The sequence below is a fragment of the Propithecus coquereli genome, unplaced genomic scaffold (genome assembly GCF_000956105.1).
Source record: "Propithecus coquereli isolate 6110/MARCELLA unplaced genomic scaffold, Pcoq_1.0 Scaffold120, whole genome shotgun sequence".
Classification (NCBI taxonomy): domain Eukaryota; kingdom Metazoa; phylum Chordata; class Mammalia; order Primates; family Indriidae; genus Propithecus; species Propithecus coquereli.
Window position 1 is genome coordinate 5,888,000 of NW_012136081.1, and position 23,865 is coordinate 5,911,864.

The 23,865-nt window shown below is 55.1% G+C and overlaps 1 protein-coding gene across 2 annotated transcripts; it reads left to right on the forward strand.

The window, feature by feature from the left end:
* Window positions 1-19,324: 19,324 nt before the first annotated feature.
* On the forward strand, window positions 19,325-23,865 carry LOC105827368 (aldehyde dehydrogenase family 3 member B2-like). 2 transcript variants are annotated; one of them, XM_012665465.1, is made up of 9 exons: window positions 19,325-19,618; window positions 20,085-20,195; window positions 20,376-20,496; window positions 20,646-20,731; window positions 20,844-20,925; window positions 21,394-21,780; window positions 22,476-22,642; window positions 23,274-23,373; window positions 23,665-23,865. In XM_012665465.1, the coding sequence occupies exons 1-9, from the start codon at window positions 19,457-19,459 to the stop codon at window positions 23,847-23,849; spliced, it is 1,401 nt and encodes a 466-aa protein (XP_012520919.1). In that variant the 5' UTR covers window positions 19,325-19,456; the 3' UTR covers window positions 23,850-23,865. The 2 variants fall into 2 exon arrangements, with proteins under 2 accessions (XP_012520919.1, XP_012520921.1); XM_012665467.1 differs by lacking the exon at window positions 20,085-20,195 and having other exon boundaries at window positions 23,665-23,860.

The window sequence follows — 23,865 nt, forward strand, 5'->3', positions numbered from 1 at the left end:
CAACCCCCTACAGATGACCTGCACAAGCATCCCCAGCCCTCCCGATGTCCCCCATCGTTTTTTGTCTATTTGGGCATTTATGCCACAGCTCTCCAAGTGCCACCTTTAGAGGCAGGGCCCACTTCTGAGCCACGTTGGGGTCAGCCCGTGCCCCAGTATAGGCCTGGGAAATGGTCGCTGGAGTCCAGGTAAACTTGGTTTCCGCCCTTTCCAGCCTGCAGCCTTGGCCACCATGCCCATGAGAAACACAGAGGCTGGACAAGGGGACAGACCCCTTCTGAGGGCCAAAGGGGCCCTTTCCCCAGCCCTTTTCTGTCCAGAGGAGACTGAGACCCTATTGAGAAGAGCTCTGAACAGTTGAGTGAGGACAGGCAAGGGGGCCATTCAAGGGTAATGGAGCCCCCACTGTACCCCAAAGGGTCCTCTGCTGGGGCAGGTCCTCTGTGGGGACTTGTCTTCCGCTGGGGCACACCCTTCTTCACTGCCCCTCGATCCCTGGCTGAAGGCCAGACCCTTGTCCCTACCCGGAGGCTCCACACTCACTCACCGAGTCCCACAGATTCTCAACCACGGCCCCTCTCTCCTCTGCCCTCACTAGAGCTCAGTTCTAGCAGCCTCTGGTGGGCCCTGGAACCAGGCTGTGACCTTGGGCAAGGCATCGACCATCTGAGCCACAAGTTCCTTCTCTGTAAAGTGTATCTTCGTAAAAGAGAAGACATGTGTTGGGCCCCTTAGCATGGTGACTCCAAGGTCCCAGACCCAGTATGGAAACTCATGAGGGTGCAGCAGATTTTGAATTTTCTATTTAATAACTTTTGGAAGGAGAGCTGCCTGCCTCATACACTGACTTCAGGGACAGAAATGCTCACGTGGTGAAGCACCAGCTCTGTCCTTCCAGTTCCCCATCAGCGTCTGGGGGAAACTCCCCTGGAGGCTGATGTGGCAGCATCCTGTGGCAGGCGTCCAGCCACACTCCAGGTGGGCAACCGATGCTCAGATGCCAAGCCTCTGAACACAGGGCGAGGTGTTATTTGGAAGGCTGCGGCCCCTGGGAGTGCGGGGCAAATGTGGGGCGGAGGGAGCCTGGACAATGGGTCTACAATTTGTCACAGTTCCAAGCCATTTCTAACATCTGTCGTGCTAATGGCCAAAGACTCATGTTGAAAAGACCCGAAGGCAGCGCAGGCAGGCAGAGTGGCCACTCGAGCCTCTTAGCAGGCGTGTCTCCACGAGAAGGCTTCACATGCCATCTGGCTGCTCCTGGCACGTGGATGATACCCACACACTCACATATGCCGGGCAACACATGACAGGCCACGCACATGACAGGCACCACATGATGCAGTAGGCAACACATGTGCACACACCTGGCAGGCAGCACACGGCACAGGCAGGGCAGCAGGGCAGGCAGCAAGCCCCAGCAGCCTGGCTCCTCAGGCAGAGGTAACTGAGTCATCAGGTGAGAATGCCAGTCTCTTAGTCTTACTGTAAGTGATGACATTGACATTGGTGTCATCTCCCCTGTCTCCGTCACCCCTGGATAAGGGGACCAGGTGGAGGTTCTGGATCCCTGAGTGGAAGATCAGACTATGCCACAGCCTCTGCCTCTGAGAGCCACCATTGCTCCCAAAGTAACTCCATGATTTCGTCAACCTTTACTATGGAGATTTAAAACCTTTATGATTCCAGGAATCTCCAGTCCAAGATTTTAACTATTTTAAAAATCTCAGTAGCAGATTAAATAACTTGAAAAATTTCCTTCTTCAAAACACCTAGAAAAGCCGAAAAAGAAACAGACTTCCTTTTAAATATACAGCTGAGCTCTCAAGAAAATAAGCGGAAGTCCCCCAGGGCTAAAAATAAAGAGAGAACCGAGAACCAGGGTGGGGACTGAGAAGCTGATGCTGCGGCTGCCTGAGGGGTGGGGGCCGGGCTGGGCTGGTCAAGGCCATGCCAGGCTTGGTGGAGGCCTGGGATCCCCTACCAGGCAGGGAGCTGGTTTGAAGTCCATGCACAAAAAAAACTCGCACCCAGAGGAACAGAAAGATGGAATGAAACTTGAGCTCTGGGTGGGGAACAAGTTTGCCAGATGAGTTTTGCATTTTCAGGCCTACCTGTACGTGTTTGGAATTCTTACGAAGGAGTCACACCATCTGTACAGTCTAGGAACCCCAAAGTTGAGAAATTAACATTGAAAACTAGTCTTGTCTTAGTGATTCCCCTGGGGCTCCTGGCCAACCAAACAGAAGACCTCTCTGGATGGATCCCTTAAGCCTAGTCACCCATGATCGCCCAGATAATGCCCCTGTGAAGCTGAGCTCACAGTCCCAAATTACAGAACACACAAGGAAGCAAATCAATTGTAAATAAAGGACAGCAGACACACAATGGGGCAAGATTGGACACCCCCTTCCACGCCTCCCCCAACTGTCAGAGAGAGGCTGTCCAGTAGATGTGTGCAGTAGACAGCTTCTAGAAGGGCTCCTGGTAATCTCTGACCTTTAGCCCTTCATGCCTCTGTCTAATCTCCACCCCTTGATTGTGGCTGGACCTGGTGAGTTTCTTTTAACAAATTGAATCTAAGCTGGCCTCCAAGATTCTTGCTCGCTAGTGTACACCCCATGAGTGAGTACGATGGCATATCATTCTAGTGCCTTGGAGCTAATCAAAAGGGACATTACCTGCGTGGACCTGATCCAATTAGGTGAGTCTTTTAAAAGAAGGGGACATGCCAGAGAGGGCCTCTCCTGCTGGCTTGCAGCAGGACAAGCCACAGTGGTGTGCCCTGACAGGAGGCCTCCAGGAGCTGAGAGTGACATGGTCCCCAGTGGACAGCCAGCAAGGAAACGAGGACCTTGATGCTACAACTTAGGTGACTAAATTCTGCCAACAACCAGAATGAGTGTGGAAGAGGACGCAAAGCCCCAAATGAGAACCCAGCCCGGCCCACACTTTGACTGCGGCCTTGCGAGGCCCTCAGCTACGCCATGCTAGAGTCCTGACCCACATCGACTTCAAGACAATAAATTAGTGTCGTTGCAAGCTTCTGAACTACTGGCAATTTGTTACATAGCAACAGAAAACTAATACAATGACAAAAGTAATGGGGTGTCACTCCTGAGGGTGGGTTACAAGTGTGAGTTGTTAGGAGTCTGAGCTGTATTGCTCACACTTTTTCTGGTGTGCTTGTTTGCTCCAATGACGCCAGCTGCCACCCTGTGACCTGCCCAATGGAGAGCCCGCATGGCAAGTAGCTGACAGTGGTGTAGGCAACAGCCTACGAGGAATGAGGTCCTCATTCCAACAACCCACCAGCAACCATGGGCATGAACTTGGAAGCAGACTGCGCACTGCCGAGCCCAGGCCAGCACCTTGGCTGCAGTCTTTGAGAACCCAGGCATGGAGTGTTATTTGCCAGGCATCCCTGGCCTCTCTAGGAATTTATGAATGTTGGGACAAATGACACATCGTTTTCAAGGGACACAAAATAAAATTTATTAATCACATAGTAAGCAGCAAAAGGACTGGCCAAGGAGAAGGGCCCAGGTTGGGTCTGGAAGGAAACAAGAGTGAGTAGGGAGGGTGGCTTTGGGTTTTCATTTGGTTGGTGGTGGGGCCAAGGTGAGGGTGCCACGTGCAGCCTGGGGTTGGCAGAATTTGAAATTTCTGCCAATGCCAAAGGACTGACCCATGGTAGAATGTACATGAACCTTGAAAACATGCTCAGTGAAAGAAGCCAGTCACACAGGCCACATATTGTGAGAATACAGTATGTAATGAATATACAGCATACACAAAGGTGTTAATCAGCTGTTTATACTATCAGTAGGGCTTCTGGGCAATGACAGTGTATTAGTGTTGGGAAAATAGCCTAGAGATGTGAAAGGTTTCAGGAGTTTTGCAGGACTCTGTGGACATGTTAGTTCACAGAATAGAAGCTGCTTCCAACAAAGACAGGCGTTGTCAGAGGACGTTTGCAAAGCAACATGTCTTCTTTGCTGCTGGTCATCGCCTTGAGTTTTTTTGCAAGACAGAAGCTCGGTTTGGGTCCTTGGTGGAGAAGCTGATTAAAATGCCTGCCCAGCGGATAACGTGCAGCTGGAACTATGCTAGACTTCAAGGCTATTCCTGCTTCACTGCTGACTACATGTCTCTGTGTTTAGAAGAAGTAGATTAGAGTAGTACACAGACTCAATGTTCTCATTTTATACATTTTATCTTTAATTTGTATGCTCAGCTAGGTCTGTTTCTAACTTAGGGCTTAACATACTTATCTTAGAAAAATTTTGTAACCATCTATTCTTGTAGAGAGAATTAGGTAAGGTTCCCCTGGAAACCTCAAAAAATGAGCTGTACACATAATTCTTTAACGAAAGACGACTATTTGCTCTAACAATAAATACTGATGTATTTCAGTCGGGGTATCACAGCTCACGGGAATGCTGGAGGACCCCTGACTCCCCCATCACTTTAAACTGCACTTTGTTTCCATCTCAATCATTTCTCCATCTATATTTATTTCCTATTATTTTCAAATCCCTTGTGACAATCCTGCCTTGGGCCTGTTTTGCTGGGAGAATAGCTAACTCCCGGCATATTAGTAGTTACGTTTCAGGGGAGTCAAAAGTCATGTGTGGATTTTCGACTGCAGAGGGGATTGGGCCCCTCCCCCTGCATTGTTTAAGTGTCAACTGTGCATATAAAGGTTGTTTGGAGGAATTTAGGTACAAAAGAGAAAGGGGGAGAAATATGTGCAGCTTGAAGTCCATTTTTGAAGAGATTTGAGGAGTGGTGCAATGTTTGGGGGGTGCCGGATGGGAGGGGAAAGTGAGAGGCTCTCCCTGTGGGGAGTGGATAAAGGAGCAGGTGACCTGGGAGTCGCCCTTGGAATTAAGCACCTGGTGGTGGGATCGTGGTCTTCCGCAGGAATGGATCCGGCACCTACGCAGACGTTAGCAGAGAGGCGAGAGCAATTGCACAGGAATTTGGAAGATAATAATTTTGAGCCAAACTTACAACCTTGAGGCCTGTAGCCTTTTTGATCACGGAGGTACAAAGATGTACGAATGCCCTGGGGTAATGGGTGCGCCGTGTCAATCATTCTGTCTTCTGCAGGCATATTGCATTGTGGATATAAGAAACCCAAGGTGCTCCATGGTATATTTTGTAAGCCATTTCCAGTATTTTAGAATGATTCTATCTACTAATATTAATATATAGAGGCAAGAAAGACACCTCATGTGGGGGTAATCTGTCATTTTGGAGGCCTTTTGTTATAAAGTATGACTCCTTTTTAATTTAAAAGTGTCAACCGAAAAGCTTCAATAGATTATATATCATTGGACATTATTTATTATTTTAGATTCTAGGAGGCTGTGGCCACTGCAGAATATTGAATAAATCAAATGATTCAATGGCAACGGGGCCAAAATACGGCCCATTTATTTCAGAACTGAGTGGAATCCCCCAAGGGGTGGCAAGTGTCCTAGATTCAAGCCATACTTGGAGCAGACAGAACCAAGCAAAGAATGGCTAGGAAGCCAGGCAGGGGCACTTTGTGCAGTGGCTTGGGTGTGCAGACCCATTCGGCTTGGCACAGGCATCGCCGCAGACCTCATTTACCATCTGCACACACAGGGGGATTTGGGACCATTTTCTACTGAAAGACACTTTATGATGTGCCAATTTTAATTCTTAACTGTCCCTGAAAAATTATATTAGCATTGTTAATTATGCATTTTCTATTTTTGGTAAAATTTACGGCTTAGGTAGGTCCGCATCAGAGGGATACCAAGAGTAGAGGTTGAGCCCTCTTAGAATTTATGATTAGAGGGTCACATTCAATGGTATTCATCTTCGGCTTTGTTACAATCTATTGGAACAAGATTGCAAACGTGGAGATTTTCATGTCTTGTTCGAGAGACAAGCATTTTGTATTTTGTGAGTAGGTAAGGTCTTTTGCTGGTTGTTGAACTTGGAGAATTTGGCACAGGTCAAAATACAAATCATTTTGTGTTGTGTGTTAGGATGCCTTGAGCAATATATTTTGTAGTTTTGTTTTTATAGGTGACAAACCCATTAGCGCAGGCCAGGAGTCAGGGAAAGTACGGGCAAGGCAGTTGGGTGGTCACGGCAGCCTCTGGTGCTAACAGCAGCCTGTAGTTCAGCTAATTGAGCTGACCTCTGGGTCCCATCTTTGATCAGGGAGGTCCCCCAAAGGGGATGGAAAACGCCAGTAGTTTCATTCGGTGGCTGGCATCCTCTGCGAGGAGGGGGCAGCCCTGCCCACGGATTTACAGATATTGGGCTGAATGGCACATGGCACCCGTGAGCACAAAGTAAGATTTATTATTCACATAATAGGCGTAGTAGGCAGGGGCTGGTGTGGTTTGAAATTCCCACTGGTGCCAAGGGACAGGGGTACACCTGGGGTTTCTTACCGGGCTGCCCAGATGTGGGGGCTTAGAAGCTGTCAGTGGACAAACAACAAAAATGGAGTCTTTCTCCCTATTGCACGTCGATGACTGCTGCAGACATTTCTGTTCAAGGTGGGGGGCGCTGGAGCGTAGCACTAGGTAGTCCCTGGTCTGTAGCAACCCAGAGATCAAGGCTGATACCTCGACTGCAGCCTGAGAGCCACATACTAAGCAGTAGCTGCATTCCTGACCCAGAGAAACTGTGAGATCAGAAATGATAGTCATTTTAAGCCACTCAAGTTTGGGGGTAATTTGTTACTCTGCAATAGGTAACTCATACAGATTTTGGTACCTGGATATGGGTTGCTGCCATAACAAATAGCTAAAAACAAGATAGCTGCTTTCAAACTGGGGTTTCAGAAGGAAGTGAGGCATGTGTTGGAGGAAATAGGCGACATTTGTTATGTAGCGGCAGGAAGCCAAGTGACACTGTTGTCTGAAGTTATGTGGAAAGTGGAAAAGGTGCTGCTTGAACTTGGTGATCTGTGGAAGCAGATTTCCCAGCAAAGTGCTGAAGGTACTGCCTGGTTTCTTGCTGCTGACAGGAAAATGCAAGAAGAGAGAGAGAAATTATTGAACAAAAAAGAGCCAGGACTTGATAGTCTTTAAAACTCCAGAGTGCAAAATTTGCTAAAATTAAGAAAATGGCTTCTGAGCACTGTCAGGAAAAAGGTGTGGTCTAAAGTCAAGGTTGTAACCATAACCTTTTGTAAAGACCCCAGAAAGATCAAAGGATCAGAGCATTATGCACCCACGGGGTCCTTTAAGGAGACTAAAGTTTCGCCTCACAGACAGGCTCGGACACGAGGCCACTGGGAGACTGAGCACTGGGAGATTGAGCACAGCCCTCTCAGCCGGAACCTGGAGAGAGAAGGGCTCAGCTCAGAAAGACTTGCGGGTGTAACTGTCATGGAATGAAGTGAGCCCGGATGAGACCCACAGAATTCCCACAAAGCTTTTGGGAAAAGTTGCTGTCTTGGCTTGAAAGGACACAGACGGTACAAAATGAAAAGAGGCCCTTGGACCCCCAAGTGCCACTGGCTGGAAGTGCTGGCGCAGAAGCCTAGGAGGCAGGGCTGAGACCCGTGCCAGTGTCCCGGCGTGGGTAAACAACCCTCAGGCAGAAGCTAACTAGGGGCTGATCACCACAGGCAAGAACCAGCCTCAACCAGCTTGTCGGCTGTCGCTGCCACCTCACATGATCTTTGGCCAATGATACTGTCATTTACATTGTGGTTTTAAAATTTCTCCACCCTTGAAATCGCCATGACAGTTCTGAAACAACCATGTAAAGTATGAAAACAGGAAGGAACACAATTCTGGGAATTACTACCCAAATTCTTAGTAAAAGCCAACTCCTTAGTCTTGAATGTTCCTCCCCTGGATCAGGAAGACTTCAAAAAACTAAAACCCACTTCCTCCTGGCGCAGCTGCTCTTTTCCGGCCTGCCGCTCTCTCTGGGAGTGTACTTTCGCTTTCAATTAAAAAAAAAAAAAAAAAAGCTGTTGCTTGCTTGGCTTACATGGTGCGTCCTGAAATTCTTTCCCAACGATCACTGAGAACCCGGAGAAACCTCCACTCGGAGGCCACTAACAGACGCAGACTGAGAAGACTGTTCAGCTGCAAACGCAGGCAGTGAAATGGGGAGGAGGACTCAGAGCAGAGCCAAGACCCAGAGAGCGGAGCGTAGAGAATTATTCCCAGACCTTGGAACCCAATGAAAGAACTTCCAACATTTTCCTGGTGGGATTTCACAACTGCTTTGGATCAGGGACTCGATTGTGCCTCTTGTTTTTTCCCTCTTTGAACAAGAGTGTCTACTGTAGTTATCCTATACCAAGGCCATAAAAAGCTGCAGTCAAGGTATCAGCCTGAGCTATGGTCATCTTGAAACTGCCCTTTACAAAATCAATGAAAGGCTGTAAGGTGGGAACAGTGGTAGGGGCATGAACTCCCCAAAGGCATAGGCATAGTTCATATATAGACACACACACATGCACACACGCACACACACACTAGCTTACTTTCCTATAATTGGTCACTAATCAGGAGTCACATATTAATAGCTGATGGTCATGAAGATTCTCAGCTTTCCTTACTGCTCCAGTGGATAATGTCACCCTTGTGAAACCTAAGGCTGGTCTTTGAAATGCCTTCCAGACTCTGCCTTCCAGTGGACCAGCTGACCCAACAGACCAGTGGCCCATGTCAAGGGACTGACTCAGCTGGTCTCGTGACACGGGCCCCCCGCCAACCCAGACAGGAACTGACTCAGCACAAGAAGACGATTCCTGCTTCCCAACCCCATGAGTTCATCCCCAGCCAATCAGCAGACCCAATTCCCTAGCCTTTTGCCCTCCAAGCTGTCTTCGAAAACCCTGGCTCCAAATTCTCAGGGAGAATGATTTGAGAAATTCCTCCTGTCTCCTCGCCTGGCACCTGCAATATTAAATTTTTGTGTACAAATACTTGTTTGAGCACCTATTTTCTCTGCTGTAACCCCTGCTGTCTCAGTGTGTTGGCTTCCTCTGGAGCAGCGGGCAATGAGCCTGGTTGTGTGATAACATCCTCAAGGCTCGAAGGGGAAAGGACCCGCTTCCGAGCTCACTCGTGTGGTTGCTGGCAGGATTCAGTTCCTTGCGGGTGACCGGGAGGAGGCCTCAGTTGCTGGCCGGCTGTTGCCTGGAGGCTGCCTTCAGTTCCTTGCCATGTGGGCCTCTCACAACGTGGCAGCCTCATCAGAGCAAACAAGCAAGAAGGACCAGAAGGAGTGGAGCGAGCTGGATTTTATTGGGGTGAAATTCAAAGAATATACAATTAACCATTTCAAAGTTACAATTCAGCGTATCTGGTGCATTCGCAATGTTGAGTTGCCACCTCTCTCTAGTTTCAAAACCTTTTCATTCATCACCCCAGAAGAACACTCTGCACCGTGGGCAGTCACTCCCCACCCACTCCCGCAGTCCCCTGGCAGCCACCAACCTGCTTCTATCGCGGCGGATTTGCCCGTGCTGCGTAGTTCACATAAAAGAAACCGCACGATGCATGTCATTCCCTGTCTGGCTTCTTCCACTTCCCAGGATGTTTCGAGGTTCACCCGTGTCGTAGCATGTGCTAGCACTTTGTTCCTTTTTTTGTTTTTTTTTTTAACAAAATAAACTTTGTTTTTTAGAGTGATTTTTGGTTCACAGCAAAACATCATTCATTTTTATGGCCGAATAACCTTCCACTGTCTGGATATATCGCATTTTGTATATCCAGTCACCTCTTAAATATTTGGGTTGTTTCCACATTTTAGGTGTTGTGAATAGCACTGCTATGAAGCTTTGTGTACAAATATTTGTTTGAGCACCTGTTTTCAATTCTTTTAGGTAGATTCCTTTAGGAATGGAATTGCTGGGTCATGTGGTACTTTTGTGTTTAACTTTTTGAGGAGCCACCGAACTGGTTTCCACAGAGTGTGTGCCATTTTCCTTTCCCCCAACAGTGTATGGGGATTCCAGTTTCTCCAAATTCTGGCCAACACTATTAAAAAAAGAATCGGAGCCCTCACTAATACTGTATTAGTCAGCTCAGGCTGCTATAACAAAATACCATAGACTAGATGGCTCAAACAGGAATTTATTTTTCACAGTTCTGAAGGCTGGGAAGTCCAAGAACAAGGTGCTGGCTGGTTCCATTTCTGGTGAGGGCCCTCTTCCTGGCTTGCAGATCGCTGCTTTTTTGCTGCATCCTTATGCAGTAGAGAAAGAGAGCTCCGTGTCTCTTCCTTTTCTTATAAGGGCACTAATCCCATCATGGGGGCCCCACCCTCACGACCTCATCTAAACCTAATTACCTCCCAAAGACCCCACCTCCTAATACCATTGGGGGTTAGGACTACAGCATATGAACTTTGGGAGGGATACAAACATTCAATCCATAACTGTCTAAAGCACAGCCTCAAAATATAGAAACAAAAAATAGACAAAATTATAAGAAGTCTAGTTGACACTTCCTTCAGAAATGAATACATCAAGCTGACAACATAGTAAGGTGATAAAAGATTTGAACAACAGAATTAGCAAACTTGAGCTAATGGAATTACACATATACACATTTTGGATGCATGATATATTTGCACATAAACACACACAGATATATATAAAATTAGAGATGCATGTTGTTTTTGAGCACACATGAGACAGCTATAAAACACAGACCACATGCCATGCACCAAAGCAAGTCTCGACATATTTCAAAGAATCTGACTATACATACCACATTCTTTGACTACAATGTAATTAAGTTAAAAATTGATAATAAAACCATATCAACCATCATCCATTTGAAATGTAAAAAACACACTTCTAAATAATGCATAGATTAACTAAAAATTATAATGGAAATTAGAAACTGTTAATACTAAACAGTAATGAAAATATCAAAACTGGAATGTAGTGACAAGACACTTAGAAGAAAATATAGAGCTCTACATGTTTATGTACAAAAAGAACAAACAAAAACAATTAATTATAAACAATAAGAAGCTAGAAAAGAAGCTACAGAGTAAATCAGTTGCCATGGCAGCCTCAGTGAGAACCTTGCGAGGTCTGTGTATTAGCTCAGGCTGGCACACAAAATACCACAGACTGGGTGGCGTAAACAGCAGACATTTGTTTCTCACAGTTCTGGAGGCTGGAAGTCTAAGATCAAGGTCCAGCAGGGTTGGTTCCTGGTGAGGCCTCTCTTCCCGGCTTGCAGACAGCCGCCTTCTTGCTGTGTCTTCACATGGCAGGTGGGGCTTAGGGAGCCAGCAAACTCTCTGGTGTCTCTTTTTATAAGGGCACTAATCCCATCATGGGGGCCCCATGCTCATGACCTCATCTAACCCGGATTATCTTCCAAAGGCCCCACCTCCAAATACCATCCCACGGAGGTTAGGATGTCGACATCTGAATTTGGTGGGGAACACAATCCAGTCCATATTCATCTGTCAGATCTCGCTGGAGGGTCATGGCCAAATCTCAGAGGCCCTGATTCAGCCCACTGCTCCCCTCCTTGGACCCGCCACACCAACCTGCTCCCTCCCCCACCCTCAGCTGGCAGTTGCTTCATGGAGAACACAGAAACCCCGGAAGAAAAGCGTCCCTCGTCCTCCCTCCCCCTGCTCTGTAAGGCCCCGCCCTCGCCCACATGCTCTGCCTCCCCTATCCAGGCCTTCCCGCCTGGATTCATCCCCATAAATGCCACGCCTACCCCTGGGCCTTTCCTCTCAACCCCACCCCGCCCACAGCCGCCACCCCATTCTCTGCGTCTCTTCAGCAGCAAAACTCCTTGGAAGAACCATCTAGGCCAGTGATTCTCAAGCCTCTCCCCAGGGGACGTCTGGCAATGTCTAGAGACATTTTGTTTGTCATAACTGGAGAGGTGCACCTTGGGAGCTGCTAACCATCCTACAGTGCCCACAACAAAGAGTGACAAAGAGTGACCCAGCCCAAGGCCAGCAGTGGTGAGGTGGGGTGACCCTGGCCCCAGCGCTGCTCCTGCAGGTGCGGTTCCCAGGCCAGCAGCCGCACCTGAGGGCGGGCGGAGGCTGCACGATCCCCTGCCCCACCTGGGCCCAGGGGACGGGAGCCGACATTCCCACAAGCTCGCAGGTGAGCCAGGTGTTCGTCTGGCTTGAGAAGCCCTGGTCGGGAGACAGCCTCCCTTCCCCTGCGTCCACTCGCTCTCCACTCACTCTGGGGCGGCTGATCCGACCTGTCCATGTCAACGACACCTGCCAAGGTTGTTGGTCCTGTCTCGCTGTGTCCCTGGCTGCCCCTTTGCTAGCTGTACCTCCCTACTCCCTACAGACTGCCGCTGTTCACGACCCCTCTGGGCACGCTGGTGACCTCCTCCGGTCCCTGGGTTTAAAGATGACCTGTGAGATCACAGCTCCCAAATTCATGTCCCAGCCAGCCCTTGCCCGAGCCCCTGACTCGTGTTCCCGGCATCTGCTCCGTGGCTGCCCGGGCACCTCCTGTGGACACCTCTGTCCAGACGGGCCTTGGGCCCCTGCCTCTTGGGTGCAGAGCTCCCGTGTCAGCAACGACATCCCTCCGCCCACCCTTCACTTCACCCATAGGCAGCCTGCCTGGCTCCTCCTCCTCGGCCCCGGCCCCCAGTCCAGCTCCTCCAGGTTCTGTCTGGAGAGCTCTCGAGGGGCCACTTGCACCCCGCACGGCCTCTGTGCTCTGGCCAAGAGACCCAGGAGGCTTCAACTGTCTCCCTGCCCTGCCTCTCCCAGACAGCCCCTGGAAGGCCATCCGAGCATGGAAATCTGATGGCGCCACTGTGCAGACCCCCATGATTTTCCTCTGCCCTCGGGATCGAATCCTATCTCCTCGCCCCACCGGGGGCTCCTGGTCTGTCCCCTGCCTTTCCCCCGCGGCTGTCTCACTGTGGCGCCCTCGCATTCTGTCTCCCCTCCCAGCTGCAAATGCCTGGCTCACTTGTCCCCACGCAGCCTCCCCAGCCTCTCCCTGCCCGTCAGGGGCAGCTAGTGCACAGCCGGGTCCACTGTGCACCCGGCTACTCAGCAGGTGCTTAGCAAATGTTTACTGCCAATTCGAATACATTTTTCTGGGGGTCATGATCTAGTATTCCCCAGGACTGACAGAGCACGTGGCTTTTGTTCCTCGTGGTAGGCTGCTAACGCCGGATGATCTGCCCACTTCCTAACCCCTAGAACCCGCAGGTGTGCCTCACATAGAAAAAGGGTCTTTGCAGTGTGGTTACGTGAAGGATCTGGAGATGGGGAGATTGTCCTGGATTATCTGGGTGAGCCCTGGATTCACTCAGAGTGTCACAGGGGGAGGCAGGAGGTTGGACACACACTGGGAAGGAGGCCTGTGGGGACGGAGGCAGAGCCTGGAGTGACGCGGGCCAGCAGCAGGGACCCTGGGAGACGCAGGATCCTCCCCCGGTGCCTTAGCACGGCCCTGCCCGCACCTTCACTTTGAACGTCTACCTTCAGAGCCGCGATGGACAGAGCTCTGCTGTTTGCAGCCACCACGCTGTGGTCATTTGTTACGGCAGCCACAGGACACGCACACAAAGGGTATGACAAGGTACCTTGCAGTGGTTTCCTTTTACATTTTACCCATTGCTGTCGAGGTTGATTTATTTATACGCTATTCAGGTTTCTTGTCAATTCAGTTTTTTTTTTTTAAAAACAGCTCACTGAGATAGAATTCCCGCACCGTACACGACGCCATTCAAAGTGTGCAGTTCGGCCACTTGGGGGCGGTGGGCCTGCTCGGTGCCTCAGACAAGTCTCTCCAGCCCTGCCGGTCCCCTGCCCCAGCCCGGAGGTCCCTTGCTGAGGTCACATCGGCATTTACATCTTTGGCTCCCAAGGACTGGGCGGCCAGGGCTGTGTAGTTGGCTGCGGCTCCCGTCACGAACAAGGGTTACCCTAGATGTCCCGCCTGCCCACAGGGACCTGCGCACGCCGCCACGGAACCCTCCACAGCCCTCAGCAGGCGTGTGCTTAGTCTCGGGGAATGGGGCGAGGAGTGAGGGACTGTGGCAGGCCTGAGCTCACTCTGCTCCCCTAGGAGGTGCTCGCTAAACACTTGGGGAAACGTGAGCAGCCAGCACCGAGGAGCACTGATGTCGCGCCAGGAGCTGTGATCAGCCTTGTCTATTCTCGCATCTCCCCGTGTGATCCTCTCAAGAACCATGACGATTAGGTGCTACTGTTACATCAGAGAGGCTCAGAGAGGTTGAGTAACTTGCTCAGGGTCACACAGTAAACAGGAGAACAAACAAATGAGCGACATGCCATCCTGGAGCCACAGGTGCAGTTTCCCACTGAGGCCTCCCTGCAGCTGTCGCCAGCCCTTGCTCTGCCCCGAGTGTGCCAGTTGATGGGCACACTAGGAGAGTGGACATGAAGGAGCCGTGGTTGCTGATCTTGATCTGCGCACCCTGGGGTGTGGGGGTGGAGGAGTGGAGAGGAGGATTTAGCTCAGGGGCCCTGGGTGGGGCCATGGAGCACTGCCGCTGGGGGCCTATGAGTGCTTCCTGGAGGGGGCAGCATTTGCCTCCAGGGTCCTGCTGATATTTTATAACTCTCTGCCAGCCCATCCCAGCAGCCACACAGAATAGCCTCAAGCCAGGCGGCGCGGTGGCTCACGTCTGTAATCCCAGCACTCTGGGGAGGCTGAGGCCCGTGGATGGTTTGAGCTCAGGAGTTCGAGACCAGCCTGAGCAAGAGCGAGACCCCGTCTCTACTAAAATTAGAAAGAAATTAGCTGGACAACTAAAAATATATAGAAAAAATTAGCCGGGCATGGTGGGAGGCTGAGGCAGGAGGATCGCTTGAGCCCAGGAGTTTGAGGTTGCTGTGAGTTAGGCTGACGCCACGGCACTCTAGCCCGGGCAACACAATGAGACTCTGTCTCAAAAAAAAAAAAAAAAAAAAAATCAAGGCAATCCAGAATAGCCTCAGACAACCTCAAGTTGTCAGACCTGTTTCCAGGTGCAGCCTGGGGGTCGGGGCGTGGGTGGGCTGGAGAGAACAGGGTGGACAGGACAGTCTGCTGCTGGAGCAGAGGCAAACCAGTAGGTGTGAGGTTAAGCCGGCGCTGCCCCGCGCACTGCTGGTTAGGTAACCCCAGACACCTCTCCATCGCCAGGCGTGGCCATGGGAGTGGGGAGAACCAGGGTGCTCCTGCAGCATCAGCAGTTGGCAGAGGCAGGGCTGAGGCCAGGGTAGGAGCAGAGTCGGCGCAGAGTCGGCGCACCCGGAGACAGGATGTCCGGGAAAGGGAGCAAAGGCGCGGCAGAGGATCTGGGATCGGAGCCCACGCTGGGGTACGTGGGGCTGCCGGGGAGGCCGGGGCAGAGGGGCCTTAGGGTAAAAGGCACCGGGTGGGGCCAGCAGCAGGGGGTGGGATGTGGGAGAGGGTCAAAGGGCAAGACCACCAAGGGCCCTGCTCAGGGCGGGAGGCTGGTCCTGCCCTGGCTCAGCTGTCCTGTGTAAGACTCACTCTCCCCTGTGGCTGGCTCCTGGGGAAGCATCCTCAGAGGTGAGGTGTGTTCCCCAGGAATCCCAGGGGTGGGGACAGACCTCGTCCTCCTTTGAGGAGCTCCCTGGCTGGGGGAGGAGACAGCCTCATGGACAGACAGGGACTTGACGGGGGTCACCAGGGTGCGACTGGGATGTGCTGGGGCGTGTCGGGGTCGGGAAGCGGGGAGCTTCTCGGGCGGTGAAGCTGGAGCTGAGTCTTTGGTTTTGGGTTTTAAAAGCAACATTCATTGCTCATTTCTGATTCAGGAAATACTATTGCATCTCATTGTACAAAATCTCAAAGCTACAAGAAGATGTTGAGAAGACAATAAAAATCGAGGGGCAGCCGAGTGCGGTGGCTCACACCTGTCATCCCAGCACTCTGGAAGGCCGAGGTGGGAGGATCACATGAGGCCAGGAGTTTGAGACCAGCCTGAGCAATGTAGCAAGAACCCATCTCCACAAAAAATTTAAAAATTAGCAGAGTGTGGGCAGGGCGCAGTGGCTCACGCCTGTAATCCTAGCACTCTGGGAGGCCAAGGCAGGTGGGTTGTTTGAGCTCAGGAGTTCGAGACCAGCCTGAGCAAGAGCGAGATCCCGTCTCTACTAAAAATAGAAAGAAATTAATCGGACAACTAAAAATATATAGAAAAAAAGTTAGCTGGGCATGGTGGCCCATGCCTGTAGTCCCAGCTACTCGGGAGGCTGAGGCAGAAGGATCGCTTGAGCCCAGGAGTTTGAGGTTGCTGTGAGCTAGGCTGACGCCACGGCACTCACTCTAGCCCGGGCAACACAGTGAGACTCTGTCTCAAAAAAAAAAAAAAAAATTAGCGGAGTGTGGTGGTGCACCTGTCGTCCCAGCTATTCAGGAGGCCAAGACAGGAGGATCACTGGAGCCCAGGAGTTCGAGGCTGTAGTGAGCTGTGATCATGATCACGCCACTGCACTCCAGCCTGGGTGACCGAGTGAGATCCTGTCTCTTAAAAAAAAAAACACACAAAAAGCACAGGGCACACATTGGTTGGCAAGCACATGGGACAATACTGGAGGGGAGGGGGTGGTGCGGGCTGCGTGGACCGAGTTGAACCCATCCTTTAGCAGCTGTGAGGAGGCACATCAGGTTGCCTCCCGGAGCCTCAGTTTCCTCATCCTTCGAATAGGGCGGTCATAACACCCGAGACTTAAATGAGATGCTGCCGGCAAAGCACTCGCTCCACACTCCAGCTCTGTCTTCTTCCGGCCTCTGTGCGGCGGCTGGAGGCGGGGACTGCTGCCCAAGGGATGAGTCCCAGCTCTCCCTGCAGTGGGGCCCATCAGGCTTTGCCCTGCCTGCTGTGTCCTGTTTCTCAAAATCTGCTGCACAGGCCGTGTGCACACTCTGGTCCCTCTGTACAGAACGCCGGCCCTCCAGGGGCCTCCCCTGCCGCTCGCCCATGGCGGTCAGAGCTGGCCAGGGGCTCTCAGCTGCCTCTGGAAGGAGCCCACGTGTGCTGATCATGTTTGTGATTCCATTGTTTTCGGTGTCATTGTTCCATGTCTGGACAGGAACACTAAGAGGGCTGGCCAAGTCGGGGGTGGTCACCTGGGCCACCTGGCGGGATGTGGGCCTGCCTGGTGAGCAGCCAGGAGTCCTAGGCAGCCCCACCCCAGCAGGCTCTGGGGCCTCTCTCCCACCGTGGGCAGGCGAGGCAGGAGATCGCCTGGGATGAGAGGCAGGGCTGGGGTCCAGCTCCAGCCCCTGAGGACACTGCGGGACCTCAGCCCATCTGTCTCCTCATCTGCCACGCAGATGCTGCTGGCTCCTCGATTATGCTATTGAGCACCAGGTGTGCACAAGTGAGGACACAGGTGATGACTGTTGAGAAAGAGAAGAGGTTCCCCACCTCCCCACCTGCCTCGCCTGGAAAGGTGCGACTGAGCTGGGGCCAGGGTCCTGGGATGGACATCAGGACCTGTGTGCCATAGCACACCCCAGACTCGTCTGCCCTGGGCCCTGAATACCAGGCCTTGAATCAGGGCAGAGACAGCCCTGCAAAGGCATTAGGGAGCCACAGAAGAAGTTAGAGCTGGGCTGATGTGACCAGGAGCTGATTAAACCCCAGGCAGGGAAAGCTGGGCTCAGGCCAGTGACGTTGGCAATGCAGGCAGAGCTTTGGGTCAGGGCCCTGGAACCCGAAGGCCTGGGAGAGCCAACTGTGCCACCACCGGAGGCGGGCCCCAAGCAGCCCCAACCCGGCCTGCTCCTCCAGGAAGCGCTTGCCAGGGAATGGCCCGTCGTCCCTCTGGGCCTGGGCTGGGCCCGGTGATCCCACTCCCACCCTCCACCCACTCTCTGGGGCAGGATCTGGGTGGCACTCCTCAGGTCTGGCTGAGGGGAGAGCACAGCCCGGGTCCCCTTCCAGCCCAAGACAGGGGTTGAGCATAGCCAGTGGACGGGTCTTTACTGAGCACCTGCTGTATGCTGCGTCCTCCTCCAGGCCCTCGTGACAGGGGCGGACAGTGAGTGTGGAGGCCCCTGTGCTGCCAAGGGGAGGGGGGGTGTCTCTGCAGGTGTGGCCAGGAAGGTGCCTGGCATGGGCTCCTGTTTCCCCAGTTTCCACGGCTGGGACTACCTCTGAGCCGGAACCCAGTGCTCTCTTGGTCTTATCGTTTGTAAGAGCAATGACCACGGCAGTCAGGTCAGCGGGCTCCGTCCACAGGGGAGCACTGGCCCTACGTCGCAGACATGCAGAGTGATCGGCGGGGGCAGGTGCTGATGGGGCCACCGGCCTCCAGGGCACCGGGGGGGATGCTGAGCCCCTGCTGACCGCTCACGCCCACTGCCAATGCCAATGCAGCTCTGAGCAGAGGTCCTGGGCGTGCCCCGGTGGCATGCTGCCAAAGGCTGAGGATTGCCCATGTCCCCACGCCGACACACAGACACACACAGACACTCAGACACATGCAGACACACAGACACCCATAATACACAGACACACATGGACATAGACACTCAGGCACACACACAGACACACTCATACAAACATGCGCAGATGTGTGAACACACGTGGACGCAGAGACACGCAGGATTTGTGCACCGTCTGCAGCCCCTGGGCTGGGTGCTCAGATGCCCCCTTGCTCCAGGTCTTGGCAGTCCTCCTCTGAGCGTCCCCCGGCCTCTCCTCCTACCATCCCGCCTCCACTCTCGGCCCTGCTGGGGCTCCCTTGGGCCCTCAGGAAAAGCCCAGATATATCAAGGCCCCAGGGCGGTCTCAGCTCTGCACCTCCCCCCACCTCCCACCTGTGCCCACAGGTGCCCAGCCCCAGAACATTCTCTGCTTCTGCTTTGAGACCCTCCTTCCAGGACCAGCCGAGGGCCACCACTTCCCCAGAGCAAGCACCAACCCCTCCTCAGCACTAGGGCACAAAATGTGTGCTCCCCTGTGGCCAATCCCAGGCCTCAGTTTCCCCATTTGACACCTCAAAAGCTCTGTGGCCTCTGAGGCAAAGAGCCCTCGGAGTCCCCAGTTTAGTCTGGGAGAGCCCTGCTTGGCCATCGTGCACGTGGCCTGGGCGGTCTGGGTGGGGAGTGGCCAGGAGCTGACACAGTGTGTGCACAGTGTGTGCGTCCGTGTGTGAGGAGCTGGGTGCTGTGCGGCCAGGGTCACGTGAGGTGTGGTGTGCCGAGGGCACCAGGAGAGGAGGACTGCAGCCCACTCCAGTGTCGGGAGGCCGAGCCCAGGGCCCTCCCACACTGGTGCAACTGGGAGGCAGGTGCGTGGAGGGTTGCAGGCAGCCCCTGGCCCCCCAATGGGTCCCACGTGTGTACAAGGTGGGAGCGTCAGCGAACCCCTGTGGGTGCAGGTAGGGGCCGGGGTGTCGCGGGCCCTGGACGGCGGGAGGGCGCCCGTGAAGGAGGAGCAGCTCCGGCCGTCCAGCCCACGCCGCCCCCTCCGGCAGGATGGACCCCTTCGAGGACACGCTGCGGCGGCTTCGGGAGGCCTTCAACACGGGGCGCACGCGGCCGGCCGAGTTCCGGGCTGCGCAGCTCAGGGGCCTGGGCCGCTTCCTTGAGGACAACAAGCAGCTTCTGCAGGACGCGCTGGCCCAGGACCTGCACAAGGTGGGCTGGGGCAGTGGTGACTCCAGGCAGGGGCTGCTGGTGTCCTTCCCAGGGAGGGGCTGCACCCTCTGTGACGTCCCTGTCCTCCCCGAGGAGGTCTGTGCCCCCCAAGGTGACTGGCTGTGTGCCCAGTTTTATTCCTGTGTATTTAACACACCCTTCCCAGGCATGTGGTGTGTGACAGGCACCTTACATTAATTCATGGACACCTACAGCCTTCCTGTGAGGCAGGTTTGGTTGCCGACCCCGTGTTGCAAATGGGGAAACTGAGGCACTCAGGGGTTCAGTCCCTTGCCTGAGGTCACACGGCCAGGAAGTGGCAGATCAGAATTGCAGCCTGGCTCTAGGGCCCGGCTCCTGGCCCGTGTGCAGCTCCCACAGGGACTGTCTCTATATGCCCCGGGGCTGGGGGGAGACCCTTCCTGCCCAGCCCTCGTCTGACCCCCCCAAACCCCCTCTGCTGCAGTCGGCCTTTGAGTCGGACATATCTGAGATCATCCTCTGCCAGAACGAGGTGGACCTGGCCCTCAGGAACCTGCAGGCTTGGATGAAGGACAAGCCAGCTGCCACGAACACGGTGAGCCCTGCTGGGGCAGAGGCCCTGGCCCAGGTCCCTTCCTGTCCCGAGCCCCTGTGAGTGGCTGACTTTCTCAAGACCTCATCTTCTCCTTTGCACAGGGAGCTGGAGGCCCCGGTGTGCGGGGGTGGGTTCTGGGGTGGTTGGTGGCGGGGCCTCACCATGTGCCCTGTGCCCCAGTTAACGAAGCTGGGCTCGGCCTTCATCCGGAAGGAGCCCTTCGGCCTGGTGCTCATCATCGCGCCCTGGAACTACCCCGTGAACCTGACGCTGGTGCCCCTGGTGGGCGCCCTCGCCGCAGGTGAGGAGGGCTCCTGGCCCCACGCTGTCCTGGCCCTGCACCCTTCCCAAGCAGCACCTGCAGAATCCTCCATGTCGTGCCTCCAAGCTCAGCCCCGGGTGGGTGGGGGGCCTGGCCTCCCCCAACGACTCCCCCGCCGGCCCTTGCAGGGAACTGCGTGGTGCTGAAGCCGTCAGAAATCAGCAAGGCCACAGAGAAGGTCCTGGCTGAGGTGCTGCCTGAGTACCTGGACCAGGTGAGGGTGGCCCTGCCCTAGCAGCAGCCGGCGTCCCCACCCCTCTGCCCTGACAGCCGAGGAGGTCCCCCTGTCCCGGGTCTGCCCCTGAGCCACCTGTCCTGTCTTGCAGAGCTGCTTTGCCGTGCTGCTGGGCGGGCCCGAGGAGACCGGGCAGCTGCTGGAGCACAAGTTCGACTACATCCTCTTCACGGGTGGGGGCAGCCCTGCCAGGTCCTGGAGGGAGGGGACAGCAGGGAACACAGTGGGGCGGACTGGGGAGGGAGGAGACCGTGGCTGGTGGGGGGGGAGTATGGAGAGCTCGAGGTGTTGCGGATGGCAACTCTCCTGGGCAGGCCAGGCCCGGGCAGTCTTGGAGAGACGGGATCCTGGGGTGGCCGAACCGGAGGCAGATCCCAGTGGTGAGGCAGGGTTGGCCGGGAGAGGTGAGTGGGGCAGGAGCTGGCCTGTGAAGGTCTCTGTGGAAAGGAAGAGGGCAGGAGTCAGTTGCCTGGACCATCTGATCAAGGGTCACCATGTCCCTGGGGAGCTCTGGCGTAGGCAGATGGTCACGGCCACTGCTGACCCCACCACCTCTCCAGGAGGTGCGGGGCCCCCAGGCCCAGGCCATCCCACCTGGTCCAGGTGACTGAAAGGCCACTCTGGTCGCTTTCCACGCCCAGGGAGCCCTCGTGTGGGCAGGATCGTCATGACCGCCGCCGCCAAGCACCTGACACCCGTCACTCTGGAGCTCGGGGGCAAGAACCCCTGCTACGTGGACGACAACTGCAACCCCCAGACCGTGGCCAACCGCGTGGCCTGGTTCCGCTACTTCAACGCCGGCCAGACCTGCGTGGCCCCTGACTACATCCTGTGCAGCCCGGAGACCCAGGAGCGCCTGCTGCCCGCCCTGCAGAGCGCCATCACCCGCTTCTATGGCGACGACCCCCAGAGCTCCCCAAACCTGGGCCGCATCATCAACCAGAAGCAGTTCCAGCGGCTCCGGGCATTGCTGGGCTGTGGCCGTGTGGCCATCGGTGGCCAGAGCGACGAGAGCCAGCGCTACATCGGTGGGTCCCACTCGCCCCGCCACAGCCCACCCGGGCTGAGACCCTTCCACACTGGAGGGGCCACAGCTGGGCCACGAGCCTGGGCCGGCACCTGAAACCTCGGCCCCACCGCCAGACCCCAGCCCTGAGCCCCCCTCCCGGTGCCACGATCCCGCGACGCTATGCTCCCGTGGCTGCGGTTCTCAGCCTGGGACACCGCGACCCGAAACTCAGTTCCCACAGCTCTGGACTCGCCGAGCTCACACCCCAGGGCTCCAGAGTGCTAAGATCCGAAACCCCCATCCCACCATCTCTGTCCCACGAGGCCGTGATCCCACGATCCCCAGGTTCTAAACTCCGACGGCCCCACCCTAAGCCCCACAGTCTCCTGGGCCCGTGCGGCCCAGCAGCTCACGGTGACGGTGACGCGGCGACTCCAGCGTTCTGGGCGCTGTCACCTTGGACTCCATGGTTCAAAGATCCCGTCACCCCTGACTGTGAGACCGAGGTTGGGGGATTCTCTGGGCCCCGTAGGCCGGGGCAGGCTGCGGAAGCCCCTACGGTCCCTTCTCGGGGGCTCTGGGGACTTTCTTCCCCAGAACACCCCGAAGCCGGGAGTCCTGGAAAGTCAGGCCCCGGGACTCCCCGGCCTGGATCCCTGGGGGAGGTCGTGTCCCAGCCGTGGCCCCGGGGCTGAGCCGGCCCTGTGCCCGCAGCCCCCACGGTGCTGGTGGACGTGCAGGAGACAGAGCCAGTGATGCAGGAGGAGATCTTCGGGCCCATCCTGCCCATCGTGAGCGTGCGGAGCCTGGACGAGGCCGTGGACTTCATCAACCGGCGGGAGAAGCCCCTGGCCCTCTACGCCTTCTCCAACAGCAGCCAGGTGGGGCTCTGTGCGCTGGGGGCCACAGGGGGCTGAAAGGGGCACCCTGGCCACCCGCCTTTCACAGCCCTTCTTGGAGGGCTTTAGGACAGCAGATGCCTCAAGGGCGACTATAATCCAGGTCACGTGATACCACTGCATCCTGCACAGGCTGCCTGCAGAGGGGACTCAGGCAGGGTCAGACCCTGCCAGGTACGTGGCTGGCCAGCTGTCTGTCCAGGGCACCTGGAGGAAGAGGTGCCTTTTCCATCTGGCCTGTCCAGAGGGCTCCCTCTCCCTGACCGTGCGAAGGTCACATGGGCCAGCGCCCTGTATGGGGGTGGGGGACACGGCAGAGCTGGGCAGAACCAGGCTGGTCGTGGTAGCGCAGTGTCCTAACCTTACTGCCATGTGTCAAGGCCGGGGGCTTCTTCCTTCTCTGCGTCACGGAGGTCATGACCACCACGGCACCCTAAACATCACTGAGAAGGCGCCGTCCCCTACGAAGTACTTTGGGGGGAGACGACAGCTCAATAGAGGGAGAAGGGGCAGCCATCGAAGATGCTGGGGCCCCTCTGCCTTCCCCGTGGAAGGGTTGAGCTCAGACCCTCTTCCTGGGTGACTGGAGCCCACTACCCACCTCCTCCCCCAGGTAGTGAACCAGATGCTGGATCGGACCAGCAGCGGCAACTTTGGCGGCAACGAGGGCTTCATGTATTTGACACTGCCGTCCCTGCCGCTGGGAGGAGTGGGTGAGTCCCTGCCCTCCTCCACCCTGTCCAGCCCCCACCCTAGGGAAGCTTGGGTTTAGTACCCCAGACCCAGGAAGTCCTTTTACTCACTGCTCGACCTCCATCGAGGTCCTAGGCCTCTCGAGGCCTCAGTTTCCCTATGTGTACAATGGCTCTTGGAAGGGCCTGGCTCTCTCTGAGCTCCCAGCCAGCTGCGGGCTCCTGGCCTGGGCAGTGGGCTGCTGCCGAGGCCGGCGCGCAGGGCTGGGTGGGCTGCGCAGCCTCAGGCCCTCACTCTCTGTGCCCACGCAGGCAACAGTGGCATGGGCAGGTACCACGGCAAGTTCTCCTTCGACACCTTCTCCCACCACCGCGCCTGCCTGCTCTCCCACGCGGGCCTGGAGCAGCTCAACCAGATGCGCTACCCGCCCTACACTGCCTGGAGCCAGCAGCTAATACGCTGGGCCCTGGCCTCCCCGAGCTGCACCCTGCTGTGAGCATCCCCGCCCCTCC